Genomic DNA, 25740 nt, shown 5'->3' with positions numbered 1-25740 from the left:
ATTTGCCGACTGCCCACTTCCAAAACTGGACTGCATGTCTAAAACTGTGCTGGTGATAACCCTCCATAACATCTTCCTTTGTCACCCATTCACTGATTCTAACTGTTTGCATTTTTCTCATCAGTACTGCTGCATTTATTGACATTTATATTGTGTTTTTTTGTTTGTTTTATAGTCTTCTGTATTCTCCCCATATTCCTCCATGATATGCATGCATTTCCTTGTTTGCCATCAATTTTCTTCCTCCTTTTCTGAAGGTGTTGACCCTTGCTGCGGCACTGGGTACCTACTGTTACCACATCTAAGTGCTCATTCTACAAGTATGAACCTGGAGCGTGAACATCAGCAGACTGTTGCATCGCTGGACAGTCAGAGCTGAACCTGGTGCTGTATTCATTTGTGGTCCACATATGCACTTTCCAGCTGATCATTGGATTGCGATCAGCAGTGTGAAATCTTCTATTTCAACAATGCTGTAACCACTTGTGCCCTGGCTGATTTTACCCCATTTTTTCTCTGGTGTTTCCAGTAAATAGCTCTGAAATAATGTATGTGCATTATCTTATTGCATCTCTTAGAAAGATCTTGAAGTACTTCACCTACAGTGAATTATTTTAATATGCAGTGATTGTGATGTACAATAACAACTTTAACATAGTAAAATATCCCAAAAGCTTGGTCAAAGAGAGAGGTTTTAAGGAGCATCTTGAAGGTGGAGGGAGTGATGAGTGTTGGAGTGGCTTAGGGAGGTAATTGCAGAGTTTCGGGCCCAGGCAGTTGAAGGCACGGTTTCCAAAGTGGAGTGATTAAAATTTGTGATATGCAAAGGTCGTCATTTTGTGCACAGAATGATCTTAGCAAACACAATGGGATGAATAATCAGTTAATCTTTTTGTGGTATTGAATGAGGCAAGATTTTACTTTGGACGTTGGATGAATGCTGAGCTGCTCGTTATAGTTTTGTGGGATTTTTAAAATGCCTAAACTTGAAGTTAGTGCCTCCTTTTAAATCCTCGTCTGAACTATAGCCCTGTAACAATTCAACACTATTTACTGCACTGCACTGTAGTGTGTTAGTCTAGGTTATGTGTTCAAGTTCTACAGTCGGGTTTAACCCACAATCCTTCTGACCCATGAGGTTGCTACCAACTGAGACAAGCTGACAGCACTTATCATTAATTTACTATGGCTCTCTCTGCTATCATTTTGGTCCTGCCAATAAATCAACCAGCAGACTATAGATCTTGGATCTGTAGGGATAGTGTCTTCACCACCTCTTAAAATATTTTATTATCCAACAATGGTCCATTGTCTTGAGGTGGTTGCCAGATCTTTTCTTTTCTTTTTTTTTGTATTTCTATTACCTCCTTCCTTCTCTCTCTCCCTCTTTTCTTCTCTCTTCATTTTTATCTTTTTCCCTGTTTCCACATGTTTGCACCCTCCCATTCCTCTTTCTCTTTTTCCCTTCCCATAATTACTTTTATGATGACATATCTGACTTATCCAGTCTTGTCTCTGACTCTTTCACTTTGGTGGTGTTTTAACCTATGGGCCCTGGCCTTTTACTTTGCTTTCTGAACAATCTGAAATGACAAATATTCTCCCGTTTCCAGGAGATGGAGAAGATGACAGAAGAGCTGCACATATTGACCAAGGAACAGAATGTTAAGGCGGAGATTCGGGTAGGACATTTTGCATTCTGGTTACAGATGTACCTGAAGTTTTTCTTTCCGTGGAGCTGGACTCCAGTAGTTAGCTCAATTCTGCCATTACATTACTGCTCTTTAAAGTTTAGAATGGATTTCAGCTTTCATGCTGTTCCATGTTTTTTTTTGTATAAAACGACATAACAGCAGGATGCAGTTGATTGCTGTAATAACATGTGCCCCATGAAACTGGCTGCTGTGAAAATAAAAAAAGGTTGGGTGCCAACAGGCAGGGGGTTTTCTCTAATCTAATTCATCCTCCAGCGCATGGTGGCCACGATTTTTGTCTTTGTGGCTGCAAAGATGCATACCATGGAGTCTCTGGGCGATATATAAAGTTTCAATTAGTGTTCCCATTAATCAGCATAAAACCCAAGCTGTTGATACAAATAGATGTTCGAGCTGTTACCTACCTCATTGATGATTAAGTTTGAAATCAGAACACTAAAAACCTCCAGGCCCCCTGAAGCAGGACTAACCAGTGAATAAGAACTCCAAGTACAAATGGGATGGAGTTGCCTGGGGGCTTTGAAGGATTGACGGGGATTAGTGGGCTAAAGAAGGAAGTTTGGAAACCCCTGCTATAGCAACCCTGGTTTGGCAAGTCACGGTTGACGTGTTAAACTCATGCACAAGGAACAGAGCTTCAGCTGACACTAATCTGGGAGAGCAGTCCATGAACTGACAACACTTACTTCTGGCTATCTCTGTGGGCTTTCCGGACTGATCCAGAACATTGAGATGCAGTGTCAGCAGCTGCTCTCCCAGCATAACCGTGGAGTGCCTGTTGCTCTTGTGGTTTCAGTGCTTTCATTGTATTAACTGGCTTCAGGTATACTTCTGAGGCCTCTGAACAGATCTTCTGGCACATAATAAATGAGTGCCTTATTTGCCATCTTGAGTAGTAGTGTGTAAAAACTATGTAGTGTAAGAAAAGTAGGAGTTAGGATGTTTGAACGCTAAGCTCTGTATAAGCTATACAATATCTTGCACTCTGAGATACAATCTAGTGGTATTAGAGGACGAGCAGGCTGGCTGGAGTTTTGATGCTGGAGAGGCATGGATTCTGAACTAAATAGCCTGCATTTCTGAAGAAAGCTGCTTCTATATATTGAGCTTTGTGCTTGCCAGTGTTGCTCCTGACATATGGAGCTTGCACAGCCAGCAAATAACTCCCAAAGTAAAATTGTCAGATTTGCTAAGGTGGGTAGACCAATAATTTTATCTCAGGCTGACTGTACCCAGTGAATCTGGCAATTGATTTACTGAGGCTAGCACGAGTGCAATATAAATATCCCTCAAGTCCATCTTGTTTTCCACTTGTGATCAGTAGGAATGGGTGAGATTGAAGGGCAGGGAAGTGAGGAGGAGATTATCCATCATCAATCATCTCACCCCATTTCTGTAATTGTAGTGTTCATGCAAAAGGGAGGGTTTGTTGGGAGGAGGTGAAATCCGAATGATCATGAATATTTTTACGAGCGCTGGACTTTGTAGCATAATTATGTTTTTTTATTCTGATTTTTAATGTAGTTTAAGATGAAGTAAGAAGTTAGGTGACCTCATCAATTCTGCTTAAAGATGAGACTGGGATCTTGGTTACCAGGGCAACAAAGAACCCAGATCAAAGACCTTTTTTGAAAAGCAGAGACTGCAGGAGTATGACACCTGAAGCACAATGGGTTTCACCCTTACAGACTTTCAGATCGTAAACAAGGAGTCACTGGTCCTGAAATTGTAAATACAAATAGCAGTTGCTATGGAAACAATGGAAAGTCTGGGTGGCTCTACTGTAGCCAGACTTGTGGACTTTGCATATTGGAAAAGACAATTGGCTATTGACTTTTGATTCCAGACAAATTCAACAGATTTCTAGAAGGTAGGCAGGCTGTAAGGAAGACCAGAAGAAGAATCAGAACTGTTACAGTGCAGAAGGAAGCCATTCGGCCCATCGTGTCTGCACCTGCTCTCCGAAAGAACAATTCACTTAGTGCCATTCACCCGCCTTCTCCCCATAACCCTGCACATTCTTCCTTTTAGATAACAATCTAATTCCCTTTTGAATGCTTCAGTTGAACCTGCCTCCACCGTACTCTCAGGCAGCGCATTACAGATCCTAAACACTCACTGCAGTGGTAGCCTCAGGAAGGAGGGAGAGAGGGAATACCTGCTCTCAGAAGACTGATACAGTGAAAGGCTGCAAGATGTATACCTGTTTTGAAAGTTGAGATTTGCGGAGAACTAAAAAAACCAACAGGATTACCAAAGCACGTCTTATTCACGGAAGTCCAGGTTGAAAGTGCTCGGAAGAAGAGAGCGAAGAGGACATTGACTTTGAGAAAGGTCTAGGAGACCTAACTCATTGCAACTGGGTGGAGTTTGGAACTTTTAGCTGCAAAGATTGCACCATCAAGGAGGACTGTATAAGGTATAAATGTGGTGCGAGGTTGCCAAGCATAAGTCAAGAAAATACCTTTCTCTGTAATTTGGTTGTTATAATAAAAGTCTTAAAATGTGAAATCTTGTATAATTTTTTGAATTGGTCTGGGGAATTCATATCCTGCGTTTTAATGTTAACGGTCTCGCTGAGGTCGTAACAATATAGACAATTGGAAGATGTCACCCGACAGGAAATTCTTCTTGTGGGAAATTGTGTGTGTTCTTTGTTATCGGAAGTTCAAGATAATTTATCTGTCTCTGCCCCTATAAGTCAACTGAGACCGGCTGTAAATTTACTAATGGCCTTCTACACTCTTGTAATTGAAGCTGTAATTTCTTTTGGAAATAAGTTTTTTTGTGTGTCCGTGTGTGTGTGTGTCTGTCTGTGTGAAGCTTGCATTTATATAGTCTTTCAGGTTGCTGGGCAATTCCAAAACACTACACAGATGACTAATTATTTTTGAACTGCAGTCAGTACTGCCTTATACGTAACCTGTCGGCCACTTTGTGCACAGCAAGGTTACAAGTAGCTTTGAGGCAGTTAACCAGTTGGCCTGTTTTGCTGCTGGTTCAGTGACCACTGTTAGCCAGGATACCAATTTTTAGCATCTTTACAGTAATTGTTGCATGTATCTGAGATCCTGACGAAGGCAATAACTGTGTAGTAAATGCTCGTTCAGATGGAGAATACTTTTTTTTATAGTGGGAGAGGAGTTCATTAAGCAGGGATTGAAGTGATGGCCGCAGGGAGTGGAGCAGTGACTTTGGGATTGGAGGATGCATCTGGATACAGTTAAAATTGTTGGGTTCGACTCAGCTATTTTCTCTGGTTTATTTTAAGCTTTCCCTGCTTTCCACAGAGTGTCGCTCAGGGGATGTATCATTGACAAAACAAACCCCAGAAATATATTTGCGTTAGAAAAGATATAGGGAAAAAACAGCAAATTTGATCCCTTCTGTAAAGGGGCTTTCTTCTGTGAAGAAAGATTAGAGAAGCTTAAGTGTTGAGGTCTAGAATGAAGGTGATTGAAAGGGAGGCCTCAAAGTTGACAAAAAATAAATGATATGGATAAAGTTTGGAAAGACTCTTTTCTGTTAATCATGTTCACTCCTTGCTATTTCTGTTGCAGGCTGAACGTGAGGATTTTATCCGAGATGAGCACGATGACGCATCTGAATCTTCCATCGAAGAGAGCAAGCAGTGAGTAATGAATAATCAAGGCGGCTGTGTTGGCAGTTGCGTATTACACTTTGTTTACCACTGAAGGGAGGCATCATCTCTTTAGCTGGCTTCATTCTGTGCCAGCATAAATGGTTACCACCATGATTGTGGTTGGGGGTTGTTTGCTTTTGCCTGTGGGTTAGTTGAGGTTCTCAGCCCAGCTTTATGGACCAATATTGGGAATTTTACATTGCTGGCTGTGCACACCTTCCCTCAGCCCCACCATCAGCTTCAGGGAATTTTCACAGAATTCAGGAAGTAACTTTAGAGCAGCTGTTCATGATAAATGTGACATATTGGAATATAGGAACAGGAGTAGATCTTCAAATCCCTTGAGCCAGTTCCGCCATTCAGTGCCTTATCTGTATTTAACTCCATCTACCTGCCTTGGCTCCATATACCTTACAACCCTTGGAATATATGGAAACCTGGCAACTAAATAATAAATGGGGTGACATACTATTGAAATAATACTGGAAGGGGACAGATGGATTGAGCCCTTTGTTACACAGCCACTTTGAATTATTATTTGATTATACTTGTGTATTCTGTGATCACTAGTGAAGAATTGAAGTCACAGTGATTTGCTTCACAGTGCTATGCTAATATTGGGTCCCGAGGTGCTTAACAAGGCCTTTCTCCCAAGGATGTTCTTAGTTCCTAGCTGTTCCAAATCCAAATATTACCAACGTCATCAAATCAAACTGAGTCATCAGCCTTATGATTTAAATAGTAATCTTTGTGTGTAGTGTCTTCTGCAACTTTCAAATACAGATGCATTTTTATTCTTTCTTGTTGTTCCCGTAAAAATTAATTTCTATTGAGGGTTTTGTTTGACCTGTGCTCTTCCTGTCTTTTCTTATATCTGTGCCCGTTGTCTAGACTGAGTTTGGAATGGCTAGTATTTCAGATATATTCCAGATTTTGTATTCTACAAATCCAACATCCATTTTGGACATGAAAACTGTAATTATGGTCTGTTATATGATGGTTGTAGAAAGCTGTGTAAAATTTGCTTAATCATGCTGCCTAGAGTGCGCAAATGACCAGCTGTGTTCAAATGTGTTAGTTGAAACCCTTCTTCACCCCCAATAATGCTGAAAATTTGAGTAGGGTTTGAACTGTCTGATTAACGCACATCTTTAATGTTGTTCCTGTCATTTATGTCCATGTTCTATCTACATAGCTTCAAATGAAAAGGAACATTATAAATTGTTCTTAAAATGGGTGTCCATAGCTAGACTGAGCACTGCATCGTATTTAAAGAACTTGCAGCGCCTGACTCATAAGCTGGTTTGATGCTCTACTTCATGTATTTTTGTCTGCATTTGTGTTGAAATTGCAACTGAACTTACTTTTTCCCAGGCTTCAAAACAAAATAATTCCTCATTCTTTTATTCTTCTATTCCAGGGACTTGTAGAACCCCAGCTTCATATCACTTTAACCACTACAGGTCTGATATCCAAAATCAGGCTGTGCAAAAACCGGACGTTTTTGAGAATAGTCAAAACCCATTTTGCTAGAAATTGTTATTTTTAAACTTTTCATAGAGTATGTAAAAGGGTTGAGATGGTTATTATAATAAGACTAAAATGTAGCCTTATTTTTCTGAAGAGTAACTAAAGCAAGTCTAAAACTAAAATGATTACCGAGCCAGCACACCACAGTATAAGTCTCTCTCAAGGTTATGTTGAGGCTGTATAATATACTGGGCAGACTTCCACTGGCGCACTCTGTGCAGTTCTGGTTAACACACTTCAAAAGGAATGTTCATGCATTGGAGGAGTGAGCAGAAACAAAGGTGATCCCAAGTATAAAAGGGGATGAACTCAGAGGCAAGGTTAGAGGGGTTTAATCTCAACAATCTTGTGCCTAGAATCCGGCACAGCCTTGGTCCTGAAGGTGCTGGATTTTGAACATCGGACCTGTACTTGATTTATCTAGTCTTTCTCTACTAAGAGTAAATATTCATGACCTTATCAGAGAATGGCCATTTCCTCTGGTGCAAAAGTCAGGGAAAAAGGGTAGAGACCCTTTGCCTTGGAATGCCTCGGCTTCCCAGAGGGGCAGAGTCAGGCCTGCATAATGTTTATAGCCTCCTGTCTCGTCTTCCTGAGGCATCCCTGGCTGGTGGTCCAGTGAAACATTGTGCTGTGACCTGCCACTGAACCCCCTGCCTGACTGGAGGTTCTGTGCTGGTCATGTGGCAGGCCTACCGCAGGTAAGTGGCAAGTCTCATTTTTCTCCCTGATCTCGGAGGCTAACACAGAGCTGCTGGCCTGAGAGTCCTGCAGCTGTGCTGAAATTTCTTGCTGATGCTCGGCTCTTCAAGAAGTGCTAGTGCTTCCTGGAGCTGGACAAGAGCAGCATGTTTGTGGGTGCCATTCAGTACTGAGGCAGTAGGGACCTTGGAACATCAACCCTCTCTACTCTATCCAACCTTGATGTTATCATGCATTGGCTGTTTATATAGATTACTTTGTCTATCAAAATGCCTCCATTGGTGACTGAATTTGGAAAATGCTGGGAAAGCAAGACCATCACAAAATTGTTACAGCACAGACCCCAATATGTAATTCCCTCCTCAAGTTAATTTTGTCAATTTGTGTAAAATTTGATCTCCCATCAAACAGAATCTCTGAATTATGCGTAAATGGAACTTTGCCTGTTGTAGGCATGTATTCTAAATCAGCATTGGCTAACAGTCATGTTTGTAAAGCACCAACTCCCAGCTGTACAGTAAAGCAGCTTTTTCCATTAGAGCGCAGAGGGAATGATGAGAAAATAGTTGCTTAAATTTACACCTCCTACCTATCTAAGATTCTATCCAGTACAGCTGTTTGTCTAAACTAATTATGCCAAGAGTTAGTGTGTAAAGTAGCAACCCATACTGTATTAAATGGAATAGCTTGCTTCAACAGTGCACGGTGACTGTTTAGGAAAGGACTTAGAAATCTTTTTTCAGAAAAGGATATACAGTGCGTGTGTAGATAAAGTGAATCAACATAGGCATTGGTGACTGAATTTGGAAGATGCTGAAAAAACAAGACAGAATCACAGAGTTACAGCACAGAATGACCATTTTTTTTTATCTCTACAGTATTTAGACTCATTACTTGAGATTTTGCTTGCAAACTCTCATCCCTACCTTTCCTCAAAAATAGGGGAATTCTGTGAATTTTCTCTCTTCCTTCCCAGCTGCAAGGGGAATATATTTATAGGGTGAACACATGAGTTGGAGGCGGGGGGGGGGGGGGGGGGGTGGAGGTGGGGGGAATGTGCGTAATGCAGGAATTTTGTTCCAGGTTCAAAGAGTAATTGGGAAATGAACTGGAGGAAAACTTATCCTCTGTAAACCTGTTGTGCCAGTGTAACGCTGGCTAAAATGGATGAGTGAATTCTCCTGTGTACAGTGCCTTGAATCACATAGGTGAGGCCACAGATGTTTCCTTGTTAGCCATGTGAGATATTAAAAGCCGGGAGTGGTTAAAATGCAGGTTTTGGCAGCTGAGATTAAAGCATTCAATTACTCTGTGTGGCAATGTAAAATGTTGTACTGCTATTGTATCTTGACATTATTAAAGCAGACTTCCCTATCTCTGCATTTTATAGAATCATGGAAACAGCTCAGAAGGGGTCATTTAGCCCATCATGCATGTGACAGCTCTTTGAATGAGCTATCCAAATAGCCCTTTCCCCGTAGCCCTGCAGATTTTTCCCCTTTGAATATTTATCCAATCCCTTCTGAATATTGCTACTGAATCTGCTTCCACTGCCCTTTCAGGCAGTGCATTCCAGATCATTAAACTCATTGCATAAAAAATGTTTTCTCATCTTGCCTTGAGTTCTTTTGCCAATTACCATTGATAAATTAGTGCTCCAATAGATAATACCACTGTGGGGGAGAAGGAATTGAGTAGAACTGGTATAATATTTAAACTTTTGGAGGAGCTGAAAACTAGAGATCATAAATATAAGGTAGTTACCAATATATCAAAAAGGGAGTACAACAGAAACTTCTACAAGGAGTAGTTGAAGCAAATAGTATACTTTTAAGATGCATTTAAAAGAAAGCTAGGCAAGTTGTTACGACCGATCGCTCCTGTCAAAACCCCCAATCAAAATATACGATTCTGATTGTGGTGGGACCAACGCACTGTTAATTCAATCCCGTCGCTCCCCTGATCGGCTAACATATCATTTAAAACTTTCCAAATTAAAGAAAGACCCAGCTAAATTGTACCCTCTATTAACCCCCGAATGAGGCTAACCAAACCAGGTGTCTTTAGATCAACAAATTAACTCTTTAATTAGAAGAACTAAATTCTTAAATACTATGAAAATGCAAACAACATTTAAAATAGAAATAAATTAGAGTCCTTGCAAATTTGCAGTCCAATGTTGCTCAAAGTCCTCACAGAATGTTGCTTTCCTTCTCTAGCGAATTTCAACAATTAACAACTTGCAAATACTTACAATGGAATCCAGCTGACTTTAGAGTTTTTGAGGGATAAAAGATTGTCACAGTCGAACTTCCCTTTCTTCAATTTAAATTACCAGAGATCTGTGTTTTGGCTTGACTTTTTCTTAGATTTGAGAGATAATAGACTAAAATCCTGTTCCTTCAGTTTAAATGGCTGAGAGCTCTTTTTCCAGATGCTGTCATCACAGCTGTGTCTACTGTGTCTGTGTGTTCTGTTAGAACAAACTGACTTCAACTAAAAGCCAGTTCAAAACTGAATTGTAACAAATGTATCGCATGAGACTCACTCCCAGTGGCTATATCTATGGTAACGAGAAAGCACCCTTTGAATCGCAGTCTCCAAATAGCTGTTTCTAAGGCACGAAAATGCACCTTCCTATAACTTCTGAGGTTTGCTGGTTCTTAAAGCAATGCTGATCCCTTGCAAACCTTAAAGGCAAACTGCATATTCTGAAAAAAATAACTGCAAGACCATGACAAAGTATATATGAGTGAGAAAGGAACAGAAGGGTATGTTAATAGGATTAGAAGAGGAGAGTCGTGTGGAGAGTAAATGGTGACATGGTCCAGTTGGGCTGAATGGCTGCCTTGTTTCTGCTGTATAGTCTGTACATTAAATCTGTGTCCACAAAAATCCAGGCTTACATTCCAGTGCCGTACTAAGGGAGTACTGTGCTGTCAGAGGTGCCGTCTTTTAGATGAGACGCTAAACCGATGCCCCATCTGCCTGCATGGGTGGATGTAAAAGATCCATGGCACTAATTCGAAGAAGAGTAGGAGAGATATCCCCAATGTCCTAGCCATTATTTATCTCTCAATCAACATCACAAAAACAGATTATCTGGTCATTTATCACATTGTGTTTGTGGGCGTTTGCTGCATGCAAATTGGTTGTCACATTTCCTACATTACAGCAGTGGCTACATTTCAAAAGTACTTCATTGGCTGTAAAGTGCTGTGAGACATCTGGTGGTCATGAAAAGCACTATATAAATGCAAGTCTGTCTTTTTCCTTCTTTCATTACTGACCCCCCTGGCACTGCTCTGTGAGAGAAGAATTGAAGCATAAACCAGCATCTGAGTACTTGCTGGCACAACTTGGTGCTCCAATGCATAACACCACTCCATTGGAGGGGTGGGTAATTATGGAGCACTGATGTAAATAATCAAAATTGTAAACTGCCCATAACAACAACTATTGTTTGAAACTTCCAAAGTTTAGATGTATTTTGGCCTTTAAGTATTGTATTCATGCCATCTTATGGCCCCTATAAATGATGCACAGCCACCCACACTAGGTGCTGTGTGTTGCCAGTATTTTCTTTATTATTTCAGATTTTTGTTCTCTTTTTTTAGCAAAATTTGTTTGGTCACATCTGACCAATGCGGACGGAAGAAGTGTTCAACTGGGATTCACAAACGTCTTGCAGTTAACTGAATGAGGGAGATGAGTATGACTGTTTAGTCATGAGTAGTCATTCGTGCGGTTAAGGAGGATGAAAATATTTGCAAATTGATGAGTATCTGGGCAAGATCATTCGCTTGTCGCCTCATTAAATATCTGCATGAGAAAGGAGCAAAGAATATGTGAAACACTTGCATAAGCAGCCAAATAACTGGTAGGGAGGAGGTCCACCTGATTTACCCTTGTTTTGCATAAGGCCTGTTTCCAGGCTACACTTGACAGACCTCTCTCTGACCTTATCCTGGAGGTCAGTGATATGGAAGGATTACTGTAGAAATGTTAAAAGGCTTTGTAGGATTTCCAATTATTGTACCATGCAGTAAACACTAGCCAGATTCCCTTCCAATTTTAAAGGAATAAGGAGCTTGATCTGTTTGATCTCCCACCTTTTGATGTAGAACAGCAGGTTCTAATTCAGGCTCTACCATTCGCATCTTCCGCTCCCCTTTCAACATTTTGACGGGACCACTCCTCAATCACTGCCTTCCCTTCCCATGGCACCTTTCCATGCAAGCAAAGGAGATGCAACACCTATCCTTTTATCTCCTATGCTTCCACTGTCCAGGACCCCAAAAGCTCTTTCCAGCTGAAACACAGTTTACTTGTACTTTCAATTTAGTATACTGTATTCGCTGCTCACGTTGTCTCCACGTTGGGAAGACCAGTGCAAATTGGGTGACCGCTTTGCGGAACACTTCGGTTTAGTCCACAGATGTGACCCTGAGTTTCTGGTCACCTGTCATTTTAATTTTCCATCCCACTCTGTCCTTGACCTCCTGTACTGTTTCAATGAAGCTCAACGGAAGCTTGAGGAATAACACCTCATCTTTCAATTAGGTTCCTTCTGGAGTTCAACAATTTCAGATCATAAACATTGTCCCCATTTTTTTTCTGACAGCAGCTGTTGGTAATGATTGTTATTCCCATTTACACCACCTCTAGGGCCATTTTTGATTCTTTATTTGCTCCGTTACCATCCCCTTTTTCTTCGTCTTTTTTGTTATTTAATCTCTCCTGCCGTCAACCCTATCGCGAAACCTTTTTTTCCTTTCCTCCCCTCTGTGCTTGCTTAAAACTTGTTATGTTTCTAACTTTTTCTAGTTCTGATAAAAGGTCAACAATCTGAAATTTTAACTCTGTTTCTCTCTCCACCGATGCTGTTTGACCTGTTTTCAGTTTTTATTTTGGGCTCTAATTCAGATTGCCCTTTTCTTTTTCAGCACATGTGATATTAAAGTTTTTGTTTTGGGAGGCAGCTCAGGCCACCTTAAATGTGGCACGGAATGTACTGGGGTAATCTGATTTATTGCATGATAAGCCTTTTATTTGTCTTCTGTCATATGAGATGAAGATGTTCAGATCCACCAGTGGGCTAGTCTGTATGGGTGTATTTGAGAATAACAGGCTGCTAATAATTTCTTCCATTTACCAGTTTAGAAGTCTGCAAGGTAGAAGCAACAGGTTGATTCTAGAATAGTCCAATGATATTTAAGCTCGTGAAGTTTCATCTGGTAGGCTGTATTCTTCAGTGATTGTATTGTTTTGCAGTGCTCCTCTAGAATTCAGTTGGCTTTTAAATGATGTGAGTCTGCACATCCCAGTGTTCTGTGGCCAGTAATATGGAATCCACTGTAATTGGAATTCTATTTCTAATGGCATACCTTTCTTTTGAAGATGCTCTTGTTATCAGATTTGATCTGGAAGTCAAGTTTTAGTCCCTTAAGTGCTCCATAATCCTTTTTATTGAATCCAAAATTTAGCAAAATCATTCTCCGGGGATGGTGCAGCAGTAAGGCTATGTTAGGAGAGACAACAGCATTTATGAGAAGATAGCTTGTATAATTAGTATCAACTATTCAAGAGGGCCAACGTAAATTTTATTTGGCTGCAAAGGTAGTTTATGCAAAAGGAATTAAAGAATGGCATAAAACTGGCACAGAATCAACTCTGTTTCAAAGAGACCATGAATGTTGTCCAAATTAAGCACCAAATCATGTTGTGGGTCACATGCAGGAAATTGGCCCTATTAGTAAATCAAGAATTTTCAGGAAAATTTCCATTTGTGCCATCACCCAATTCTATCTATCCATGTTTTCTCCATGTCCTTCAATTCCGAAACCTATCTAATAGATACTTGAACACACTTAAGCTGACTTCCTCTTCTAATTTCAGTAGCATTGCTCTCACTCACTGGGGGAATGTAAAGATAAATTACTTGCGGTGGATTGAAATAGGAATTGGAGGATTATAAATAAAGAAGTATTTGCATTTTATAGCAGTATGTCCCAAAAGATTTTACAGCCAATCAAGTACTTTTTATATGTAATCACTGTTATAATGTAGGGAAAAGTGGCAGCCAATTTATGTACAGCAAGATCCCACAAATAGCAGTCAGATAATTACCAGATAATCTGTTTTGGAATAACTGAGGGATAAGCATTGGTCAGGTCACCAGACGAACGCCTCTGCTCGTGTTTGGATATGCCATGAGATCTCTTGCCTGGGAAGGCAGACTGGGGCCTCGGTTTAATGTCTCATCTGAAAGATGGCAACTCTGACAGTACAGCACTCCCTCAGTACTGCACTGAAGTGCCGGGCTAGATTATGTGCATAAGTCTTTGGAGTGAGATTTGAGCTCACAGTCTTCTGATTCGGGGGCTTAGAGTGCTAACCACTGAGCCAAGGCTGACGCCTAAATATCTGATCCTATTTGTATCCGCTGTCTAATTTCTTTTGTCTCTACTTTCTTGGCACAGCCCTACTGCCCCAAGGCAATAACTTTTGAAATATCTTGGATACTAAAGCTAATGCACAACCATTTCATGAAATTGTATTGTAGCAGTGTTACGAATGGGGAGTGTTACTGATTGCGTACTCCTTTTGTAAAAGCACAGCACTCTGTTCCCATTCATGATGTCGCTGAGGCTGAGCTTTGGAGTGTCTCATTGTTGGATGTTTTAATCAGGAATTTGGTCCAGGACGCATCAATAAAGCAATCTTGAACAGTAGTTAAATGATAATGCTGGATAATTAAGAGAACCTAATTAGTAAATGTAGATATAGATGAATAATAGGAAACATTTAAAACAATGTTCAACCGAGTGCAAGAAAAATATATTCCACCAGAAGGAACGAGCAAACTAAACATTAGTGAGACTCTATATGGATAAAGGCATAAAGAAATAACTGAAGGTTAGGAAGGAGGTATACATTTAAGTACGTAGTGAGCAGAGGACTGTATGGTGAGAGTATAAAGAGATTAGGAGAGAAGTCAAAAAAACAATTAGGAAGGCAAAGAGGAACTATGACACTAAATTATCAAGGAACAAAACAAAATAGTAAAATATTTTGCAGGCACATTAATTTAAAAAAAAAAGGAAGACTGGGATGTGAATAGGACCATTAAGGAATGATAATACCACAGGTAATGATAGATGGCAGAAATATATAATTATTTTGCTTCAGTATTTACCAGGGAGATAGAATGTGTGGAGAGGGCATTATGATGAGATGGGTAATAAGTGCATTTCAAATATTTAAAAAAGAGGATGTATTGAATAAACTCAGAGGATAAAGCCGCTGGTCTGGATGGATTGCATCGCGCATTTTAAAAGAATCGAAGGAAGAGATAGCAAAGGCATTACTATACACATTTAATAATTTGTTAGAAAAAGGTGTAGTGCCAGAGGACTGACAGATAGTGAACATAATTCCTATATTTACAAAAGGGGACAGAACATGCCCAAAGAATTACAGACTAATCAGCTTAACATCAGTGGTAGGAGTAAAAATAGAATCCTACTAAAGGAGAGAATACAAGAATATCTAGAAAAGAATAACGTAATAATAGTTGCATGGATTTCAAAAGGGAAAATCTTGCTTGACCAATGTTATTGAATTTTTGAGGAGGTAACCCAGTTGACAGTGGCAATACAGTTGATATAATTTATCTGGATTTTCAAAGAGCCTTCTATAAGGTGCCTCACAATAGACTAATGAATAAAATCAGAGAATGCAAAGTCAGGGGACAAGTGGCAGAATGGATTGCTAGCTGGCTTCAAGACAAAAAGCAGAGAGTGGGAGTAAAGGGTAGCTATTCAGTGGCAAAAGATATGAAGTGGTGTTCAACAGGGATCAGTGTTGGGACCACTGCTGTTCACAATTTACATTAAAAATTTGAACTTTGGAATCAAAGACACAATCTCTTAATTTTGTGGATGACACAAAATTGGTGTGTGGGATAGTCAATGCTGAGGAGGACTGCAACAAATTACAGGAGGACATTAATAAACTTGCAGAATGGGCAAATAATTGATAAATTTCACCACAGATAAATGTGAGGTAGTACATTTTGGTAGGACGAATAGGGAGGTCACATCTTACTTGGAAAGTGCGAGTCCAGGTGGGGTCGAGGGACAAAAGGATCTCTGAGTATGAATGCACCAATCGCTAAAAGTTGCGCCACAGGTGGTTAGCTGGGCCGTTTTTTTTAAAAAAGCAAACCAAGCACTAGGTTTTATTCCTAAGGGGGTAGAATTGAAAAGTAGGGAAGTTATGCTAAACCTGTATCGTACCTTGGTTAGACCACACTTAGAGTGCTGCATGCAGTTCTGGTCGCCATATTATAAAAAGGATATAGAGACACTGGAGAGGATGCAGAGAAGATTTACAAGGATGATACCAGAAATGTGTGGGTATACGCATCAGGAAAGAATGAACAGGCACTGATCGCTTCTCGGCCTTTTGGCTAAGATCAAGTGTAGTATCTGTTCTTATCAGTGCTTATTTGATTGAGAAGAGACCATGATCATTGCCTTTTGATCCTGGGGAAGCTGAGTAAAATGGCTATAACCAATTTTCGAGCTTCGGGCCAGGGAGTGCGCAACACCGTTCGGGTGGTCGTGAAGGACAAGGAAGGAGATGCACCGGTCGATCGCACCTTCTTCATCAAGAAAATTCTCTTCGATTGCTGCGGATTTCAAGCGACGGACGTCTTCTGCCTGCAGGATTTCCCCAGCAGTGGATACTTCGACGTGACGTTCCGGAACGTGGCGGGATGCATCAAGTTCCTGAAGGCGTTCCAGGAGAAAGGGGACCGGGCGCCACTGTCGATCCTCACAGCGGAGCCGCTCTTCACGCTTCCGTCACAACGGGACCGGGTGGTGACGATTCACCTCTACAACCCCCATGTTCCGGTGGTGGATGTACTCACCTTTCTCGCCAGGTACGTCGAGGTGGCCGGCAGCAGCACTGATGTCAAGGACCCCTTTGGGATCTGGACCAGCAAGCGGCAGGTCAAGGTGACCTTGAAGGTAGATCCCAGTGGAGCCATCATCCACCCTCCCTCCAGCTTCGCTATCGGGGGAAGTCGAGGCTTCTTGGTCTACGCTGGGCAGCCCAGAGTTTGCCGCACCTGTGGCAAATCTGGTCACATGGCAGCCAACTGTAGCACGGTTGTTTGCAAGAACTGCAAGGAGGAAGGCCATCAGACCAAGGACTGTAAGCAGACTAAGTGTTGCAAGTTGTGCGGTGCGGCAGGCCATCTCTACAAGACCTGCCCCAAGCGTTGCCTCAGCTATGCTCAGGCGGCAAGGTCCAAGGAAAGGCCGGGAGAAGGTTCGACGAAGGCGTCCGCTGTTCGAAAGGAGACCAGCAACCTTCTCCGCAGTGAGGAACTTCAACCTGAGAAGGAAGGGGAGGCGGCTGAAACCAACGACCCAGCACCTACCCAGCGCCCGGAAACCCCGACTCCACAGACAGAATCAATGGAGGAGGAGGCAGCAGATGGACAAACAGGTCAGTGGCAAGTGGTCCAGAGGAAAACCACAAAGAAAAAACATCCCAAAGCCACCACCCAAACCAGTGGCAAGATGAGGCTCTCTTCTGAATCAGACTGCAACAACTCCTTCTCGCTGGACGGGGAAATGCTGGAACGACAGCCCCTTCAAAAGAGGCGGCAGAACTCCGAGATGGATGATAAAGCATCCCAGCCCCCGGGCACTGGAAGCTGTGATGGGCCCGGCGTGCCCCAACCCCAATGCCCCACACGTAACGACGTGGCCAACGCATCTCAGCTCCGGGACACCGGGAGCAAAGACACGTCTGGCGCACCTGAGCTCCGGGAGACCGGGAGCTGTGATGTTTTCGAGGAGGAACAGATGGAAGCAGCTGAGGACAACCCAATGCTCTCTGCCTACAAGACCCCCCCCGATGTCACCCGAGCGGCACAAACCCTGCATGAAAAATCAGGAGGGGTTTCTGAGCCCAACCAACGTGAAACTGCTTGCACACACGATGGGTATGCAGGAACATCCCGAAGGACTGGGACTAGCGAGGACAAATGGTATGGGAAGCAACAACTAATTTTTAGTTAAAAAATGGGTGTAAGAATTGCTTCCATTAATGTGCGTAGCATTAAATCTACTACGCGATGTGTTTCAACCTTGGATTACCTTGCCAAGGTCAAAGCTGACCTACTGTTTCTGCAGGAGTGTGGAATACCACACCTCAGCACCTACAGGCAGTGGTCGCGATGGTGGTCCCACGGGCCATCGATCTGGTCGGGGGGTAATGACTGCCGTTCCTCCGGCCTGGGTATTCTGCTGCGGGGAGGTAATTTCACCATCTCCGAAGTTAAGGAGGTGGTGGGCGGCCGCCTCCTCGTCGCAGACGTGATGTACAACAACGCTCCGCTCCGGTTGATCAACGTGTACGCCCCGGTACAACGCAGCGAGCGGCTGACCGTCTTCCAGCAGCTCCCACTGCTGCTGGCGACGTCCAGGCCGGTCATCCTAGGCGGTGACTTCAACTGCATCATCGATGCGGCTGGACGATCCGGCAGTGACGACAGCAAACTGGACGCTACGTCCAGATTCCTAATAGAAACAGTTAAGGATGCCAAACTGCACGACGTCTTCTGCAAACCTGCAGACGGAGCACAGCGCAGATACACATGGTCAAGATCGGACGGGTCTGCCCGTTCCAGGATTGACTTCCTGTTTGTGTCCCGTGCTGTCACGGTCGGATCCACCGACGTCAAGCCGGTGTTCTTCTCCGACCACTGCCTCTTACTGGCCGACTGTCACTTACAGGACGACCAGCGGGTTGGCAGAGGGACGTGGAAGCTCAATGCGATACTGCTGACCCCAGAGAACGTTGAGGAACTCAAAAGGGATTACAATGGTTGGAGGACCGTGAAACCCCTCTTCGAGTTTCCAGTTCACTGGTGGGAAGCGATTAAGGAGAACATCAAAAGGTTCTTCATCCACAAAGGTGTTCAGAAGGCGAGAGAGAGACAGAGGGAAGTGTCCCGACTCCAGAAAATTATGCAAAATCTACTCCGGTTGCAGTCAATGGGGGTCGAGGTCAAGGAGGACCTCCAAGAGGTGAAGAGCCAGCAGGCCTCGCTCTTTGCCAAGGAGGCCTCCAAGATCATCTTCCGGTCCAGAGTCCGCTCCATCGAGCAGGATGAGACGTGCTCGCGTTACTTCTTCCAAAAGGTACACAGAGAGAGCTCTGTTATCAGCAGCCTGAAGGAAGAAGATGGCTCGGTAACGTCTTCGCAGTCCGACATACTAAGGATCAGCAAATCCTTTTATGCTGGGCTGTATGACGCGAAGCCCACAGACAGCAGAGCCTCCCAGTCCTTCCTGTCATCTATCACAGAGGTCTTAGATGACAGCAGGAGGGAGAGACTGGACAAGCCGCTAACTCTGGACGAGCTGACAAAGGCCGTCGAGTCTTTCGAGACGAGTAAAACTCCCGGGAGCGACGGCTTACCGGTGGAGTTGTACTCGGCCCTGTGGGACTGGGTCGGCCCAGACCTGCTGGAAGTATACGAGAGTATGCTCCTGGCCGGCAGCATGTCAGAATCCATGAGAAAAGGCATCATCACCCTCATTTACAAGCAGAAGGGGGAGAGGGCAGAAATCAGAAATTGGCGGCCCATCTCACTGCTTAATGTTGATTACAAGATTCTGTCCAAAGTCATAGCCAGTCGAGTCAAGTCTGCTCTGGAGTTGGTGATTCACCCCGATCAGACCTGTACTGTACCCGGCAGGAAGATCTCTGATAGTCTCGCGCTACTCAGGGATACGATCGCCTACGTACGGGACAGGAGGGTGGACACCTGCCTCATCAGCCTGGACCAGGAGAAGGCTTTTGACAGGATATCGCAGACCTACATGATGGACGTGCTTTCCAAAATGGGGTTTGGGGAGGGAATCTGCAATTGGATCCAACTGCTCTACACAAACATCAGTAGCGCAGTCTCAATCAACGGGTGGGAATCTGAAAGTTTCTCGATCAAATCTGGAGTCAGACAGGGCTGTCCTCTCTCCCCGGTCTTGTTTGTTTGCTGTATTGAACCCTTTGCTGAGTCTATTAGGAAGGATGCGAGCATAGGAGGGGTGACAATCCCAGGCAGCGGAGGCACTCAGGTCAAAACCTCCCTGTACATGGATGACGTCGCCGTTTTCTGCTCGGATCCGCTGTCCGTGCGCAGACTGATGAGCATCTGCGACCAGTTCGAACTGGCCTCGGGAGCCAAAGTTAACCACGGCAAGAGCGAGGCCATGTTCTTTGGCAACTGGGCTGACCGATCCTTTGTCCCCTTCACCGTCAGGTCAGACTACCTGAAGGTGCTGGGGATATGGTTCGGAAGGGCCGGGGCGTGCACCAAAACATGGGAGGAGCGAGTAGCCAAGGTACGACAAAAGTTGGGCATGTGGGGGCAGCGATCTCTCTCCATTGTGGGTAAGAACCTGGTCATCTGGTGCGAGGCGCTCACGTTGTTGCTCTACGTGGCGCAGGTCTGGCCCATACCCCACTCCTGCGCCGTGGCAGTCACCCGAGCCATTTTCCGCTTCGTCTGGGGATCTAAAATGGACCGGGTCCGGAGGGACACGATGTTCAAATCTCTGGACAAGGGCGGGAAAAATGTACCCAACGTGGCCCTCATCCTGATGACCACCTTCGTGTGCGGCTGCATCAAGCTGTATGTAGATCCCCAGTACGCAAACTCCAAGTGTCACTACGTGCTGAGGTTCTATCTGTCCCCGGTGTTGCGAAGGATGGGCCTGGTCACATTGCCGCAGAACGCTCCATGCAGTTGGGCGGTGCCGTACCACCTATCCTTCGTGGAGCAGTTTCTGCGGGAAAACACTTTTGACCACCGGTCCATCAGGCAGTGGTCTGCACGGAATGTCCTCAAGGCCCTACGGGAAAAGGAAACGGTGGATCATGTCGGATGGTTCCCCGAGCAGACCGTCAAAGTCATTTGGCGGAATGCCTCATCACCAGAACTTTCAAACAAGCACCAAGACGTAGCTTGGCTGGTGGTGAGAAGGGCCCTCCCCGTCAGATCCTTCATGCACACCCGAAGTCTCGCCCCCTCCGCACAGTGCCCCCGCGTTGGCTGTGGTGGGGAAGAGACGGTCGCCCACCTCCTCCTGGAATGTGCCTTTGCAAAGCAGGTGTGGAAAGAGATGCAGTGGTTTTTGTCAAGGTTCATCCCAAGCAGCTCTGTAACACAGGAGTCTGTGCTCTACGGGCTGTTCCCAGGGACGCACACCGAGACAAACATCAACTGCTGCTGGAGGACTATCAATTCGGTGAAAGACGCCCTTTGGTCTGCCCGAATCTTGCTGGTCTTCCAGCGCAAAGAGTTGTCCACCACCGAATGTTGCAGACTGGCACATTCCAAGGTCCAGGACTGCGTGCTGAGGGACGCACTGAAGCTTGGGGCAGCCGCAGCAAAGGCTCAATGGGGAAAGACCACAGTGTAAGGTTCCCCCACCAAGCTGGACTGAGGGGCTGGATCCATGGGAAACCCATCGAACTGTATCGTTAATATTCTCAATTGCTGTAAATGTAAAACTGTAATTGACATGACAATTGTGAAACGGAAGGGTTGGGAAGTAACTCATGACAGTATTGAAGGAAACTGATCTCCCTTGCAATGTTTGTATTTTTTGGTGCTGTTTGGAAACTGTTTGGCAATGTAATTGTTACAGATTTTTATGAATAAAGTATATTTTGGAAATAAAAAAAAAATGAACAGGCACTGAGGTCAAAGGACCCCTTTGGGATTTGGACCAGCAAGCGGCAGGCCAAGGTCACCTTGAAGGTCGACGCCGATGGACCCACCATCTAGCCTCCCTCCAGCTTTGCTATCGGGGGGAAGTCGAGGCTTTTTGGTTTACGCGGGCAGCCCAGACTTTGTCGGACCTGTGGCAAATCTGGTCATGTGGCGGCCAACTGCAGCAGAGTCCTCTGCAAGAACTGCAAGCAGGAAGGAAGGCCATCAGACCAAGGACTATAAGCAGAGTAAGTGCTGCAACCTGTGTGGGGGGGCAGGCCACCTCTACAAGACCCAAACGCTGCTTCAGTTACGCACAGGCGGCAAGGTCCAAGGAAAGGCTGGACAAAGGAACGGTGAATGCATCTCGTGTTGCAAAGGTGACCAGCAACTCTCCCCACAACGAGGAAAATCCGTCAGAGGAGAGGAAAGGGGAGGCAGCTGCAACCAGTGACCCAACACCTGCCCCGAGCCCAGAAACAACAACTCAATACACAGAATCCATGGAGGAGGAGGCAGCAGTGGGTCAATTGGATGAATGACAAGTGATCAAAAGGAAAACCACAAAGAAGCAGCCCCAAAAAAAGGAACAGGTCACCACCAAACCAGTGGCAAGAGGAGGCTGACGTCTGAGACGGACTACGACAACTGCTGCTCATCAGACGAGGAAGGGCTGGAAAGATGGCACATGCAAAAGTAGTGGCAGAACGCAAAGGAGCTGGAAGAGAAAGCTCCCCCCCCCTCAGCTCCATTAGCACTGGAAGCAGCGATGGGACTAGCGCACCCCCAACCCCAAAGCGCTGAACCCAGCGAGATGCCCAGCACACTCCAGCTCTGGGAAGCTTGGAGCAGAAATGTCCTCGAGGAGGAACAGAGGGGAAAGACGACCAGCCGAGGACAGTCCAAACGTTGCTGCCAAAAGATCCCCCTGATGTCACCCCTCCCCAGCGGAATAAACTCCCCGTGAGTGACCAGAAGGGTTTTCAGAGCCCAACACATGTGCAACAGCTTGTGTACACTATGGGTATGCAGGAAAATGCCCAAGGACTGGGACTACTAAGGACACCTGGTGTGGTAAGCAACATCCAGTTTTAAGATTGCTTCTATTAACGTGCATAGTATTAATCCACTACGCGATGTGTTTCGACCTTGGGTTACCTTGCTAAGTTCAAAGCCGACCTCCTGTTTCTGCAGGAGTGTGGGATACCGCACCTCGGCACTTAAAGACAATGGTTGCGATGGTGGTCCCACAGGCCATTGATCTGGTCGGGGTATTCTCCTGTGGGGAGGCAACTTCGCCATCTCCGAAGTTGCTGCTGGTGACGTCAAGGCTGGTCATACTAGACGGTGACTTCAGCTGCATCATTGATGCAGCTGAATGATCTGGCAGTGATGACAGCAAACTGGATGCTACGTCCAGATTCCTAATGGAAACAGTAAATGATGCCAAGCTGCACGACGTCTTCAACCCTGCAGATGGAGCGCAGCGTGGATACACCTGGTCAAGAACAGATGGATCTGCCTGTTCCAGGATTGACTTCCTGTTTGTGTCCTGTGCTTTCGCGGTCAGATCCCCCGACGTCTAGCCGGTGTTCTTCTCTGACCACTGCCTCCTATTGGCCGAAGTCCATCCTGTAGGTGTCAAGCGGGTTGGCAGGGGGACATGGAAGCTGAATGTAACACTGCTGACCCCAGAGAACATTGAGCAACTCAAAAGGGATTATAAAGGTTGGAGAACCATGAAACCCTTCTTTCAGTCCCTGGTGCACTAGTGGGAAGCAATCAAAGCAAACATCAAGAGGTTCTTTATCCTCCGAGGTGTTCAGAAGGTGAGAGGAAATGTCCCGACTCCAGAAAAGAATGTAGAATCTGCTCCATCTTAAGTCGATGGGGTTAAGGTCAATGAGGATCTCCAAGAGGTGAAGAGCCAGCAGGCCTCGCTCTTTGCCACAGAGTCCTCCAAGATCATCTTCTGGTCCAGAGTCAGCTCTGTTGAGCAGGATGAGATGTGCTTACATTTCTTCTTCCTAAAGGTACACAGAGAGAGCTCTGTGATCAGCAGCCTGAAGGAAGAGAACAGCTCGGTAACGTCATCGCAGTCGAACATACTAAGGATTAGGAAATCCTTTTATGCCGGGCTGTACAACGTGAAACCCACGAACAGCACGGCCTCACAGTCCTTCCTGTCATCTATCACAGAAGTCTTAGATGGCAGCAGTCTGGAGAGTCTGGACAAACCACTAACTCTATATGAGCTGACAAAGGCCGTCAGGTCCTTCGAGACGAGTAAAACTCCCAGAAGTGACGGCTTACCAGTTGAGTTGTATTCGACTCTGTGGGACTGGATGGACCCAGACCTGCTAGAATTGTACCAGAGTATGCTTCTGGACAGAAGCAGTCAGAATCCATGAGGGAAGGCATTATTAGCCTCATCTACAAGCGGAAGGGGGAGAGGGCGGAAATCAGAAATTGGCGGCCCATCTCACTGCTTAATGTAGACTACAAGTCTGTCCAAAGTCATCGCCTGTTGTGTCAAGTCTGCTCTGGAGTTGGTGATTCACCCCGATCAGACCTGTACTGTACCCGGCAGGAAGATCACTGATAGCCTCGCGCTACTCAGGGATACAATCACCTATGTACGGGACAGGGGGGGTGGGCACCTGCCTCATCAGCTTGGACCAGGAGAAGGCCTTTGACAGGATATCGTACGCATACATGATGGACGTGCTCTCCACAATGGGGTTTGGGGAGGGAATCCACAATTGGATCAGACTGCTCTACACAAACATCAGTAGCGCAGTCTCAATCAATGGGTGGGAATCAGAAAGTTTTCCGATCAAATCTGGAGTCAGACAGAGCTGTCCTCTCTCTCCTGTCTTGTTTGTTTGCTTTATCGAATCCTTGTTGAGTCCTTTAGGAAGGATGCGGGCATGAGAGGGATGACAATCCCAGGCAGCGGAAGCACTCGGGTCAAAGCCTCCCTGTACGTGGACGACGTCGCTGTCTTCTGCTCGGATCCGCTGTCCGTTTGCAGGCTGATGAGCATCTGCGACCAGTTCGAACTGGCCTCGGACCAAAGTAAATCGCGGCTAGAGCGAAGCTATGTTCTTTGGGAACTGGGCTGACCGATCCTTTGTCCCCTTCACTAACAGGTCAGACTACCTGAAAGTGCTAGGGATATGGTTCGGAGGGGCTGGGGCTTGTGCCAAAATCTGGAAGGAGCAAGTGGCCATGGTACACCATAAACTGAGCATGTGGGAGCAGCGTGTTCTCTCCATTGCGGGTAAGAACCTGATCATCAGGTGCGAGGTGCTCACGTTGTTGCTGTATGTGGTGCAGGTCTGGCCCTTACCCCAATCCTGCGCTTTGGCGGTCATCTGAGGCATCTTCTGCGTTATCTGGAGATCCAAAATGAACAGTGTCCAGAGCGATATTCAAACCTCTTAAAAGGGGAAAAAAACGTACCCAACGTCACCCTCATCCTGATGGCCACCTTTGTGTGCAGCTGCATCAAGCTGTGCGTAGAACCCCAGTACGCAAACACCAAGTGTCACTACGTGCTGAGGTTCTATCTGTCCCCGGTGTTGCGAAGGATGGGTCTGGCCACATTGCTGCGGAATGCTCCATCCATTGAACCGTGCAGTACCACCTATCCTTTGTGGAAAAGTTTGTGCAGATAAACACTTTTGACCACCAATCCATCAGGCAGTGGTCTGCACGGAATGTCCTCAAGGCCCTACGGGAAAAGGAGATGGTGGATCCTGTTGGATGGTTCACCGAGCAGACTGCTAAAGTCATTTGGCAGAATGTCTTATCACCAGAACTTTCAAACAAGCACCAAGACGTAGCTTGGCTGGTGGTGAGATCCCTGTCAGATCCTTCCTGCACGCCCGGAACCTCACTGCTTCTGCACGCTGCCCTCAAGATGTCTGTGGTGGGGAAGAGACTGTTGCCCAACTCCTTCTGGAATGTGCTTTTGCAAAGCAAGTGTGGAAAGAGATGCATGGCTTTTGTCAAGGTTCATCCCGAGCAGCTCTAACACAGGAGTCTGTGCTCTACGGTCTGTTCCCAGGGTCGTAAATTGAGATAAACATCAACTGCTGCTGGAGGACCATCAACTCGGTGGAAGACGCTCTTTGGTCCGCCTGAAACCTGCTGGTCTTCCGGTGCAAAGAGTTGTCCACAACCCAGTGTTGCAGACTGGCACATTCCAATGTCTAGGACTACGTGCTGAGGGACGTATTAAAGCTTGGGGCAGACACTGCAAAGGCTCAATGGGAAAGGCCACTGTGTAAGGTCTTCCCACCATAGTGAACTGAGGGGCTGGAACCTGTGTAAAACCCCTT

General features: G+C 45.2%; 1 protein-coding gene and 1 pseudogene across 3 annotated transcripts in view; both read left to right on the top strand.

Annotated features, from left to right (window-relative positions):
- Positions 1-25740, top strand: part of LOC137353469 (trinucleotide repeat-containing gene 6B protein-like) — a 187473-nt gene that overhangs the window by 56447 nt on the left and 105286 nt on the right. For all 3 annotated transcript variants that reach the window (XM_068019787.1, XM_068019785.1, XM_068019786.1), the window contains 2 exons: positions 1614-1682; positions 5276-5346. In XM_068019787.1, coding sequence (XP_067875888.1) covers positions 1614-1682; positions 5276-5346 — 140 coding nt within the window. The remainder of the gene's footprint in view (positions 1-1613; positions 1683-5275; positions 5347-25740) is intronic.
- Positions 16044-16172, top strand: LOC137354713 (U2 spliceosomal RNA; annotated as a pseudogene).

Source organism: Heterodontus francisci, chromosome 41, assembly GCF_036365525.1.
Source record: "Heterodontus francisci isolate sHetFra1 chromosome 41, sHetFra1.hap1, whole genome shotgun sequence".
Lineage (NCBI taxonomy): Eukaryota > Metazoa > Chordata > Chondrichthyes > Heterodontiformes > Heterodontidae > Heterodontus > Heterodontus francisci.
The sequence above is the reverse complement of the archived record's forward strand: the minus strand, read 5'-3'. Positions and strand labels throughout refer to the sequence as shown.